Source organism: Amborella trichopoda, chromosome 11, assembly GCF_054954075.1.
Source record: "Amborella trichopoda isolate Santa Cruz 75 chromosome 11, AtrichopodaSantaCruz75HAP2 v2.0, whole genome shotgun sequence".
NCBI classification, from domain to species: domain Eukaryota; kingdom Viridiplantae; phylum Streptophyta; class Magnoliopsida; order Amborellales; family Amborellaceae; genus Amborella; species Amborella trichopoda.
Genome location: NC_142346.1, coordinates 14617584 through 14630017, shown reverse-complemented (window position 1 = coordinate 14630017; position 12434 = coordinate 14617584). Strand labels below are relative to the sequence as shown.

The following is a 12434-nucleotide window of genomic DNA, read 5'->3' as shown; positions in this document are numbered from 1 at the left end:
ATGTGAAATTGGGTGGCTGTATTTATTTCATTGACCAAGCTCAATGTTCAAAAGAATTTTTGTCGAACTTTATAATACATCCAAGCTATCATATTTCACATCGGATGATTGTAAGTAATTGTGACCTCCCTGTACCAAAAGTAAATGGCCTCATTGTATAAAACGGAACTTCTAAAATGAATTTATTCTTTAAAAAAAAAAGAAAAAGAAAATAGATTCTATTATCTCAAAAATGTTTTATTCAAAAAAATAGAGATTTACTAGAAAATAAAAATAAAAAAAACTACAACAATTTCTCGTTAATCCTTCTTATGTTCCCTAATCTAATAGGTCAAAATAATTTAGCAAGATCCTCTTGACTGCATCATCCTCTTTTGATTGGAGACAACTCATCCGCGAGTTAAGTTATTCGTCGCTATAAGAATATCTAGTAAAAGGAATTAAGTGCTTGACATTGTAAATATCGAAAGTCTTCATATAGCTTGATAGTTTTAATTAATATGCATTGTCATTGATCTTTTTGAAATTTTGCATGGTGCAATCTTCCAATTGCTGAGCTTGTTATACTTCCCAATAGGATAAATGTCTTTGAACAATACAATCCAAACATAATCACCAACTTCAAACACTAGCTTGTGATGTATCTGCAACAGCCTTGTAATTAGCATTATTGGCTTCAATCTGCTTCTTAACCCCTCATCGATGCTTTTAATTTGGTTTCGTTCCTAAATTTCCATGCATAAGGTACTGGCATCATATTTGGCACTACTTGGGTTATATTCATAAACAACTTCAAAGAGAATTTTTTGAGTAGTTTGATTGTGGGACCTGTTGAAAGCAAATTCAGCTTGCAATAAGAGAACTCCCACTACCTCAACTTGTTTCTTGCCAAACTTCATAATAAATTTTCAAGCTCTTTTTTACTAGCTCTACTTGTCCATCAGTTTGTGGATAAAAGCACTACTAGAACATAACTCAATTCCCATCAACTTCCACAAAGATCTCTAAAAATGTGATTCATGAATTTTGCATCTTTGTTGAAAATGCGTGATTTCAGAATGCCATGCAATCAGACACTCTCCTCGAAATAGGATTGTTTAATGTTGCAACCTTATAGAAACCACACTCCTACATATATATAAAAGATACTACAAAACACCTATAGGCAAAAATGAACAATGATTTTGCCTACCCTCATCACTGTCCAAAGTTCATCGCACAGTCACGACTGTCCGGTAGTGTTTCATTTTTCAATTTTTTTTCTACAAATCGGAATGATTTAAAATTTTGAGTGTGTGTTCATAAAAAATGGACGAATCTACGAAAAATATTTTACATAAAAAAAATTGACCAAAATACTCCCGAAAAGTTTTAAAGGTATTTTTATAAATTTATTTTTCCCGAATTATTTTTTTTATACTTTTATTAGCTGCACCTCACTATGATGTACATATGTTCCAAATTTCAAATCATTTCGATCTGTAAAAAATAAATGAAAAATAAAACACTGTCAAACAATCGTGACCATGCGATGAACTTTGGACGGTGATGAAAATAGACGAAATTACTGTTCATTTTCGCCTATAGCCGTTGGGAAAACTTTTCCTCTCTATATATATATAGATAGATAAAAAGTTTTAAGTTGCACAACATTTTAAGTAACTTGGCACTTGTAGTAGGATAACCCTTTGAAGCATTACTCGTAAGGAAAAAGCAGACATATTATTCCACACTATACGACATGACAAGTTGGAGAAATCACAGGAAAATTTTAAAAAGAAAAAAATAAGAAAATGGATCTCCAATCATGGGGCAGAAATAAAATCATCAAAACACCAGCTCTCAGAGGAGACTATCTTAGAAACTTAACCCATGTAATTCATGTGAAATTCATATATGATTAAGCATTACCCACTACATCATTATAAGCAATGTAAGTACACATAAAATACATACAGAGACTTCAGTACAGCAGTTTACAGTATGAACAAAGAGTGGGTAGACTGGATCCAACTGCATTAAACAGGAGCATCCTTCTTCTCAACTTCTAGAGAAATCTCATTTCGGCGCATAAATGGCAGCGTAAATGGAGGATTAAACTGCATAACAAAAGGAACCTCAAGAAAATGTTCGTTTAATAAAGAAAGGATCACTCTTGGTTTCTTTTCTTTGTAACTTTTTGGTAAGAGAGAACTCAATATTTACTTGAGCAACTTCCACCGATGTATTCTGTTTGATTTGAAATTGTGGGTCCTTCTTCAGAGAATTGCGTAGTTTTATTTCTCTGCAATTAACTTCCTCATCAGTGACAAAGCCTGGAAAAAAGCAGAAAGTAAGTTCATATCACATTTTGTATAAACAGAAACCCAAAGGCATGAAAAAATCATATCAAGGTGTAACCATGTAAACTATGGTAAGGGATGAAAGGTGTAATCATGTAAACCATGGTAGGGATCAATTGCAGCTGTATGAAATATTTATCAAAGAAACAGAGGACAAAGAAGATGACCACTAGTTATCAGCAAAGTAAAGAGAACAACAAACATCCAAACGTATTTTTATTCATCAACAAAGGGAAGAAGTCACTGACGATAAAGCTATAAAATAAAATAACATCAATAAAGAAGATGTTCTAGGGAAATGTATTGGATGCAATTTAAAGGGAATTTTTTTCTCTTCATGACATGTTAATGGGTATAGTAGGTAGGAATGTAACCTGCCTCATAAATTCGTTGCTCTGCCATGTCAAATTGTGGGCACCTTGATGACCCAAGCTCAGTGATTCAAAAAGTGGACCGGCCAACACCTAGGCGGTCCGAAAGGCCTAGGCGCATCGCCCAGGCCTAGGCGGCCAATCTGGGCGGCTGCCTAGGTGGTACGGAACCCGCCTAGGCGGCCGCTCAGTGCCTGCACCCCGCTCAGAGGCGGAAATTTTTTTCTTTTTTTTGTTTTGATTTTTTTTAAAGATATAAAAAGATAGAAGGAAGGGTTTTAAGTTCATTTGAAACCTAAACCCACAAAAACCCCTTTTAGAGAGAAAAAAACCTCTAGAAACTACATTTCATTGGATCGAAGTTTTCCTCAAAGTTTGGAGTTCGAGCAATCAAAGTAAGTGCAAAACTTTATTTTTTAGATTGCTTCTTTTATTTTGAAATGTCTTCTTCAGGAGTTAGTCCGAGTGGAGATCCGGGTTGGAAATATAAATACAACCCAAATCTAAATGACAAAAATTGCGTTAGATGCAATTTTTGTGAAGATACAAAAGGAGACATAAACTGGTTTAAGAAACATCTTGCTGGTATTAAGGGGGATGTTGCCCCTTGTAAAAATGTTATTGAAGTTATCAGAGAGGAAATTAAGGAATATATAAGTTATGTAAAACAAAAAAAAGAACAAAATCCTTGTCATAGCTCTATGTTTGCTACTTCTAAAAGAAGTGATCCGGGTTGAAAGTATGGGTACAACCCAAAACCAAATGATAAAAATTGTATAAAGTGTAAGTTTTGTGAAAAAGATACCAATGGGGGTATTAGCCGATTCAAAAAACACCTTGCTGATATTAGAGGTAATGTTGCTTCTTGTACAAAGGTTCCTAAAGTAGTTCGGGATGAGATTAGACATCTTCTGAATTTAGAAGAACCAGAAAATGATAAAAACAAGCCTTGTTCTCTGGAAGTATTTTCTCCAGGTTCTTCTAGAAGTGGTGATCCGGGTTGGAAGTATGGTTATAACATGAATCCAAATGATAAAAATCGTATTAAATGTAATTATTGTAGAAAGGATACTAATGGAGGTATTTACCGGTTTAAAAAACACCCTGTCGGTATTAAGGGGGATGTTACGCCGTGTAAAAATGTTCTTGAAGCTATCAAGGAGGAAATTATACAATATTTGAATTCAGAGAAGCACAAAGAAAAAGGTAGAGCCGGATCTGCATAGTTTGCACATACTAGTAAGAGAAAGGTAGAAGAAGAGGAGGGGGAAGACGCAGATTCAGAAGAAACAAAGGAGGACGAGTGTTATATTGAAGAGTGAGATGACTCTGATGATGTTGGCCTCGACCCTGATGCATATGATGAAGCTTGCCCTATTGATATTCCTTCTGATGATGATGATAATGACGACTGAAGACTCTTTCCTCTTGGTGCTGAGTGTTGAGTGTTGTGTTGAGTGCTAAACTGTATATTTTCTAAATTTCTGTATATTTTTGTTGTGTTGGGTGTTGACTTTTTTATCCTACACTTGTATGGTTTTACAGGCTGCCCACCAAAAGACCACAAGCTTCTAGAAGAGAAGGGTAAAACTTCCAGCAAATTTCCTGGCTTTGACGATTTGATCATCTCTCTTGATTCCCAAGACCAAATGGGCTCCAATTTTGATATCATATTCCCCATCACAAGAACTTTCCATCGATATAGATATCGAGAGCGTTACTAACATGGATCTAGCTAGATCAACAGAAAATGTAAGGGATTGAAAGTGGCTTCATGTATGGCAGTACCAATGACCTTGATCCACTTTTTGCATCATATCTCACATTCCATGAAGAATTTTGAGCTGAAATTTACAGAATGATCTTCATTCAACCCCCTAAACATCCATGTAACTTCTTACGGTGTTGAGAACAGAATTGGGGGTCAGACCATAGAGAGAAGTTGCCCAAAAACTGGTGGCTACTAAATTTTGTAGTAAGGGTCGATAATTTGATTATAACTCCTTAATTCTCAGGGTTTTTTAATCCAAATTTTCTGTTAAATGATGCAAGGAGTTCCTCACAGTTTTGCAATGACGGATCATCGAATAATGGCTAAAAGAGGCGAAATTCAAAGGAATTTGCAAGAGGCATAGGAATTCTTCAAGCTTTGAGCCCAAATCTGCAAATTTGATTATAACTACTTTAAATCTTGGAGTTAAGGAAAATGATCATGGGAAGATGCTCTAAGAATTTGTGGAAGAAATCAATCAAAAATCAAAGTGTGTCAAACATAGGGGATTGGAGAGAAGCTATTCAAGGGTAAAAACATGAAATTTCCCAAGCCTGGCCCTTCCCAAATTTTCATTTCGGTGGTAGCTCGAGCCAATTCTGATAAATCCACCTATCAATGAGGCCCACTATTGATTATCCACCCATGTTCGCAAGCCTTCCATACAAGGCCATGAACCCTCATTTTCAAAGGGTTGAAAACCCTTGTGAGAGAATCTAGAGGAGAATCTAGAGTGTGAACCTACTGAGAGACTGTAGGAACCTAAACTTACGAGGGAGAAACAAATCAACAAACTCAAACTAACCTTTCCCAAAATTTGAAATTCTGAGAATACCCCTAGAAAATAGGAAATTACCAAAAACCCCCAAAATTTACCCAAAAAAGCCCTAGAAGTTCTAATTACCTAGGATTCCCCCCAACAAACCCTATACCTGAAAACATCAAAACAGGAAATTGAGGCAAGTGACGAGGATTAAAATTCCAAGAAAGACATCTTAGAGCAGATCGACCTCGTTAGGTTGTATCACCCAACAACGGCATTGAGGCACGCCGTCTCTTCTCACTTAAAACAAGCAAGACAGGACTCTATTGCCCGCGAGAGATTGCGTTCAATCCTCCTTTGGATTTGTCAGCAGAGTACGTCCTTCAAGAGGGCTTCCCCCAATAATATATAAAACGAGAGGTCCAAAAGGATTCAGCTACACCAGATCTGAGAAACTCATAAACCCATTCCCTTTGTATGTACTCTTGTACTGCAAAAATTAAATTGAAAGGTTATTTTGTTCTTTTCTCATGTTTTCTCTGTTTGCCTATTGGAGTAGAAACACTAGCACGCAAAGCAAACACATGTGCATGAGCAAGGAGTGAAAAGTAGGATGTTCACGCTTCACAGTGCTAATAACAAGCTCATTTAAGAGTCTATTAAGCCCATGCCACTTCAAAAAAGAATACGTATAAGTTCATTAAATTCCTTCTGAGTTCAGCATACATTTGCTTGGAACCACAATAAGTAGTTTTTGAAAGAATGGTTAGGTTGCTAGGAATTTATCACTCTTCAAAAGGAAAGGCATTAATGTACCTGAAAAAGCAGTAATTGCAAATGTTCTGCCAGGCACGTGCTTGATCCTCACAGAGGGATCCTTTGGCAATGGCAGATTAGAACCATATTTGGAGGGCATCACAAATGACATCTGCCACTCCCCTTGTTCTCCAGACTGGAACTCATACACAACAATATCAAAACAAGAAAAAAGCAAAATCAAGGAAATGCTCTCTCTCTCTCTCTCTCTCTTACACACACACACCTTCCTTGCAATAGCTTGCAAGCAAGCGATTTTTATTTTCTCACTTTGATCTTCATTTCCAGTTTGAAGTATTATCTCTTCGAACTCCTGTCGCTGGTTGAAATAACGTACACTAGATTGTGCAAGAATTACAAATTGAGAAGTCTTTTCATTGAGAGATTAACATGCTCCCTTTTCTCCGAATGGTGAAATCTCAATTGAAAATATATCGATAGCAGCTTCCTCAAATTTCTTTTTTATTCATTTTGTTTTGCTTTTTCAGTGAAAGTGGGATTTGACCAACAATGACAATCTAGACAGTAAAACTGAGAGCTCCAAACCAAGGCAGTGAGGCTTGGAAAGAGTAAACAATAGACACGCAACATAAAATATGAAGGGTTACAGCCATGAGATTGAAATACTAGGATGTTTTAAGAGTGAAACTGACTTCCAATCCTTTTGAACTTGCTAGTGCTGAATGTTAGTGTTTAATTTTGCAGTATATCTAGCAAATATGAATTGTAATTCATGAAAATATGGCACTTTGACTTGGAATTTCCACACTCCTAATAAAAAAACTACATAAATAAGCCAGTTTCTCAACTCAGTGGAATCAGAACATAGACCACAACTAGACATTGCTACTTACTAATTAATTTAGGCTCTAATTTATTGAAATAAACAAATGAGTAAAATTCACGCAGGCAAAGATTGACCTGTTTCGTTATCACCGGGGTTGTCATTTCCATTTTCTCCCCGTCTGATTGAACCTTCTTAACATAAACAGGTGTAGTCATTTCCATTGCTTCTCTTGTAGTATTCTGAAAAGGAAATATTCATCAGAATGCTGTTTTGAATAGCCTGATTCATATGACCATCAAATCCTATGATTATACTTTCTTATGCACAACTATGACAATCATTAATGTACCTTACCAAAAAGGTATTCAGCCAAGACATTGAAAGCCCTTGATGAGCCAGTGAAGTCAAAACCTTTCTTTCCAGGCATTGTCGTCTCGGCAACAAAATATGGCTGTTCACAAATTGTCCTCCAATGTTACTAAACTATGCAAAAAACCTGTGTCTCAACAGTACAAGGAATAATTAATGGATAGAGGAATAAACAAAGAATTTATTATTAACTGCCGCGGACTGTTCACAACCTAATATAAGCATTTCTAATGTTACTAGAAGTATTTATCAGGTAAGCTGGAGTAATAGAAAAACATCCATTGTTCACGGTGTTTTCATATGAACAATAATGTCATTGTCAGTTAGTTGATCAAGTCACTATTTTGAACATCAGCTATGTGGAATTTGATGGAGTATTTCAAATATGAGAAATGATCCTATAGGACCCTCCCCCACCCATGTGTGTAGGAATCCAAAGGATCACCATTAAATTTGACATGGATCTATAGAAAAGTCAAGTCCCACACCCATGTGATAACTCTAGTGATCCGTGTCAACTTTAATGGTGATCCTTTGGGGTCCTACACACATGGGTGGGGGAGGGTCTTATAGGATCATTACTCTTCAAATATATATATATATATATATATATATATATATATATATATATATATATATATATAAAGAGAGAGAGAGAGAGAGAGGTAATCCCGATGGACCACTGAGGTCCACTAAGTCCCAACCTTAGTTAGCTTAATTAAAACAAGCACATCATTTTCCACACCTACGCAAAGAACTAAGCTATCTAGTAGCCACAATCTTCTGTTGATTACTTGATTATCATCACAAAGTTATATTAAGACACTTTGATAGAATAGTAATATAAACAATCTAACTAGGTTACTAAGATTTGTTTATTAAACCATTCAAAGCTAATAGAAACATTAGTATGAGATCAACTAATATCGGAAGCATTTAAAAAAAGAGACACCATACTATCATCATCACAACGATGGAAAATTATAGCCATGGATCGACACTGTCCAATCAATGACTGAATGGCAATGGAGAGAGAGGGCCCGCCCTAACAGGACATGATTCTAATGACAGACCCTGCTCTGTCTTCATCACCCTCCAACCATTGATTAGACGGTTATGACCCCTGTGACAATGAAATTCTCCATACTCATGAGGATTACAGTACAGTGTCCCTTCTCTAAATAATTAAACAATCGGTGTTCTTGATAGAGCATTACCTCAACCTCCCTAATCTCATATTGTTCATGTCTGCTCAAAACCTTGTAACTTACAGTTTCAAGATCTGGAACTGCCACACATGCATACACACAGAGAGAGAATTATAATTACCTAAAGTTTATACAATGGTAGAGAAAATTAGACCATAGTAGAAGCCCTAGCTACCACAAAATTATGTGTGCTGAGAGAGAGAGAGGGGGGAGAGAGAGAGAAAGAGATAATCACAAAGGATAATCTAATTATCACGAAGATTAAGAGTACCTGACATAAATGCCTCTTCCAAGTTACGAGCCTCAAATCTCCTTGGAAAGACATACTTTGAGGTTTCTGTAACTAAATCTGATAATACTGCATGGAAAAGCAACAAGCTTATAGTCCCATAGGTCAGTTACAGCACAATACCAATGTTTTTAAACTCGGCTTGGGACAAGGACTTGGCCCTGGCCCAAGCCGAGTAATTCGACCAAGTTCAAGTGGTGTTGGCCAAGTAATCTACAGGGCCCAAAAAAGAAAAAATTCAAAAATTTCAAAAACATTGCTAAAAGTAAAACAAAATGTTTAAAGTGAAGGAAAACCAAAAACAACCTAAAATGTCTAAATAAGCTGAAAACTATTTAAACAAGGATTAGAAAAAATTGATCGATTGCCACATTTCATAAAAATTAAAAAAAGGAAAATCCAAAAAATAGGGTATATGACAAGACAAACGTACAAGTCATTAGAAAGAACATCAAAATTGCATATATAATTTTTATACATTTGTCCGACCTCATAATCACAAGAGCCTTATCCCAAATGTTTGGAGTCGACTACACAAATATGTTCCACCATTCTACTGTATCGGGGGTCGTACCATCACTCAGGCTATAAGTCCCCAATATCTTTTTTCACTACTTCCATCCATATCATTGGGCTTTCTCCTTGCCTTCCACTTCAACCAAATTGCACATCCTATTATCCAACAAATTTACACAATTTTTTATTATCAATTTTTTTAATATATGCCCAAGTTGTACCTATGTACTCAGAACAGCAAGGGACGACTCTGAGTAACTCGGCCAAGCAGTTAAACAATGTATAAAGCCATAATTTGAAATTACAAGTATGAGAATTAATGTTTTGTGTTTGGGTTGAAACAAATACTACAGAGTTTAAATCGAGAAATTCAAATTGGATCCAAATAGCCAACCAACAGCAACAGCAGCAGCAACAATAAATACAAGACTATCAACAACAACAACAAAAATAAAAAAAATAGAAAAATAGTATAATAACAATAACAACATTCCTAGTTTGCAGGTGACAGAAATTTGGACCTAATAAAGTAAAAACCAAAAAAGAATCGAATAAAAAACGAAAAAACAATATAGGCATGGCCACAAGAAACACTTAACACCACGGTTTTTTGGGTAAATAAAATAAAATTTAATTTCGTCCTTAGACTCTTTTTGACGTTTGCTAAAAAAAAAACACCCTACGTCAGGCATAATTCACTCACAATAGACCAAATTCAACGAGAAATTCCACCGCTTAAATTACAGGCGAACTTTTCGGATTGTATCTGATTCAATCTTTCAAAAGAATAACATTTTCAACTATTTTTTGGCAGAGGTTCCAAGAGAAATTGCCCCCTAAACCTCGACAAAAGTTCAACGAAATTAAGATAGGGTTCTGCTGTGAAATTTTGCGGAAACGTACCGAAACTGAGATTAGGTTCTAATCCAATAACTCGAAATTCACTGAAATCTAAGAACTCACAACGTTGACAAAGGGAGGCGGTTTGAGAAGCTAGGGCAAAAACCAACGACAACCTTGCTTCAGTAGCCGATTGCCCTTTTCTAGAAGGCTTTAACGGCTTGGTCTGGGGCGCCATGGCCCTTAAATTGAAGGTTTTTCTATAGTTCTGGGGGAAAACCAATGAGGTCGTATAAGCCGATATCGCCATTTCTCCTCTGCAAATCTTTCAATGATTCTCGCTCTCTCTCTCACTCTGTCACATGCTTCTGCGGTCCTCACACTCTCATAGAAGGCATCTAGAATTGATTCCAGAATTCGGGGGGAGGGGCAATTTTTATCGTTTAATTCTTTTGAAATTTTAGTCTCTTAATTTGGAAAATAAAGACCAACCTCATATTTCGAACCATTGAATTCATTATCTTATGTGCAAAATCTGAAAAAGAAAGGTTGCTTAAGCACAGCAAAAGTTATCGAACAAGGTTTTAAAAACGGTAAATTACAATAAATAATAATAATAACCAACACTTTCTATGCAATTTATCTCCAACCTACAATTTTTTCTCATTTTTTTTTCCAAAACTAACCTTCAATGCAAATACCCCCAAAGGAATCCCGTACACAAAAATTATTAATTTTTTTACCCAAAACAAACCTTTTATGCAAATACCCTCTAGGGAACAAACCTTCTATGCAAATACCCCCGAGGGAATCCAGTACGCAAAAATTATTATAGCCAGATTTGATGTTGACTTTTGGACCATACTAGCACATTGCCAACGCGCACCATCATATTACTGGAGCGCACCATCACATTGTCGGAGCGCTCACGTACCGAACGGCCCTAAGATAACTACTGGACCAAAACTGAATACTACCGGACCACTTTTTATATAGTGTTGGAGCCTTGGAATCCAGTAACATCTACTGCTAGACCGCCCGTTGCAATTGTCGGACCACCCGTTGCAACTGCTGGACCGTACTTTACATAGTATCGTCGAGGCCCTACTGCCGACCGCATTCTACACAGTGCTGGAGCCTTACTGACGGACCACACTTTATACAATGTCGGAGCCCTACTACCGGACTGCACTTAATGTCGGAGCCCCTATCTTTGTGGGATAGAGGAGACAGGCGTAGGTAAGGTAAAAAGTAAAGATGGATAGTTTAGGCCTTTTATTTATTTATTTTTTGGTTAAGGGGTACATAGAAAGTGTAGTTTGGGGAAAATTTGAGATAAAAAGTTAGGTTGAAGGTAAGTTACATAGAAAGTGTATATTTGGGGTTTTTTGTATTTTTTTTTTTAAAAAGGGAAAATTACATAGAACCTAATAGACTTCCTATGCAACTTATACCCGACCAAACTTTTTTTCTCACTCTTTACCCCAAATTTAACTTTCTTAGTAAATACCCCCAAGTCGTAAAAAAAGAAAAATGAAGACCAAAATACTCTCTAGAAATCATGTCGTCTAGTGCAAAATGGGGGTGGTTCAGCACAAAATGGGGCGGTCCAGCACTTTGCTTATGGAAAGCATGTGGTTAGCACAAAATAGCGGCAGTCCAGCACAAAATGGGGGCGGTCTGGCACTTTGGCCTTTTGGAAAGCATGCGGTCAAACACAAAATAAGGGCGGTTCGACACTTTAGGCATATGGTCCGGCACAAAATGGGGGTGGTCCGACACTATAGGCATTTTCATCAAAAAAAAAAACAAAAAAAAGACCTTTTTGACTTGGGGGTAGTTGCTAGAAAAGTTCAATTTGGGGTAAAAGTTGCTAAAAAAAACTTTGTTGGGGGTAAGGTTGTCTAGAAAGTCTTATTTGAGTTTTTTTTTTTTGCAATTTTTCATTTTAAAAATGAGAATATTTCTATACTCCCCCTATAACTGTATACTTCCTCATCCAGGTATCCAATTTAGATCAAATAAGTCATTGTTGGTTGGAAAATAGTTTGACAGGGTTGCAGCCCTTTCAAAATAAGTAAAGTCTCACCTCATAACTCATCCAAAATTAAAATTCAAGCATTAGAAAATCTTTACATCAATCATGTCGACTTGAACATATGGTTGTGAAAAAATATAGAATTTCAAGCTCTGAAAATAGAACAAATTATCTTGACTATCAATTGCACCTAAAAATAAGTGTTCATAGATCTATGAATTGTACCATCTTTTTAGTTTCAAATTTTATTGTTGGCCTCAGAAATTGATTTTAGGGTCATCATGGAGATTTAATTTGCCGAAAGTGCTCCGGACGTAGATTTGA

The 12434-nt window shown here is 36.2% G+C and overlaps 1 protein-coding gene across 12 annotated transcripts; it reads right to left on the bottom strand.

Annotated features, from left to right (window-relative positions):
- Positions 1-1857: 1857 nt before the first annotated feature.
- LOC18444824 (SOUL heme-binding family protein) lies at positions 1858-10623 on the bottom strand. 12 transcript variants are annotated; one of them, XR_016044702.1, is made up of 8 exons: positions 10136-10623; positions 8699-8785; positions 8437-8507; positions 7205-7301; positions 6985-7089; positions 6064-6199; positions 2206-2315; positions 1858-2099 (listed from the first exon to the last, which is right to left on the bottom strand). XR_016044702.1 is itself a non-coding variant. In XM_020673981.2 (8 exons), the coding sequence occupies exons 1-8, from the start codon at positions 10380-10382 to the stop codon at positions 2019-2021; spliced, it is 939 nt and encodes a 312-aa protein (XP_020529640.1). In that variant the 5' UTR covers positions 10383-10623; the 3' UTR covers positions 1858-2018. The 12 variants fall into 12 exon arrangements, 11 of the variants coding, with proteins under 11 accessions (XP_020529640.1, XP_011627294.1, XP_088708330.1 ...); XM_020673981.2 differs by having other exon boundaries at positions 7200-7301; XM_011628992.3 differs by having other exon boundaries at positions 7200-7301; positions 10196-10623.
- Positions 10624-12434: the final 1811 nt, after the last annotated feature.